This window comes from Penaeus monodon, chromosome 22 (assembly GCF_015228065.2).
Source record: "Penaeus monodon isolate SGIC_2016 chromosome 22, NSTDA_Pmon_1, whole genome shotgun sequence".
Classification (NCBI taxonomy): domain Eukaryota; kingdom Metazoa; phylum Arthropoda; class Malacostraca; order Decapoda; family Penaeidae; genus Penaeus; species Penaeus monodon.
The window spans coordinates 42,901,939-42,902,383 of record NC_051407.1 but is presented as its reverse complement, the minus strand read 5'-3'; the positions used below and the strand labels follow the sequence as shown (position 1 = coordinate 42,902,383).

General features: G+C 54.4%; 1 protein-coding gene across 1 annotated transcript in view; it reads left to right on the top strand.

Annotated features, from left to right (window-relative positions):
• LOC119587446 (facilitated trehalose transporter Tret1-like) overlaps nt 1-445 on the top strand; it is a 2,234-nt gene that overhangs the window by 287 nt on the left and 1,502 nt on the right. The window contains exon 2 of the mRNA XM_037936174.1: nt 45-244. Within this exon, the coding sequence (XP_037792102.1) occupies nt 45-244 (200 nt within the window). The remainder of the gene's footprint in view (nt 1-44; nt 245-445) is intronic.

Here is a 445-nt window from a genome sequence, read left to right as displayed (position 1 = left end):
ATATAGAAGTTATGCATATTCAGAGGGACATTCCCCCCCGACAGCCAGCGTGCCTATGCTCGTCTGCGTGCCGGGCTCCGTGGCGGGAGGAGCACTGGCGGAGCGCGTTGGGCCGCGGCGCCTGCAGATGGCGCTGTGTCCTTTCCTCGCGTTCGCCTTCCTCGGGATGCCAGCGGCCGCGTGGGTTGGCGCCCGGGAATCGAATGTCCTGCATGTGGTCCTGATCTTATGTCGGGTCATACAGGTAAACGTGCTGCCTTTTAAAATTTCAAGCTTTAGGATATCTGTGTAGCATCTGATGACGCCCATTGCCCCACTGTCCCACTGACCGGATGAGGCAGTGACTTGATGTACATGCTTTACATTTCAATTTTCTGGACTAGTTTTGTCATTAGTAAATGAGGCTGCAATGCATTTAAAACGTGGCCCTTCAGTCACCAAGGCA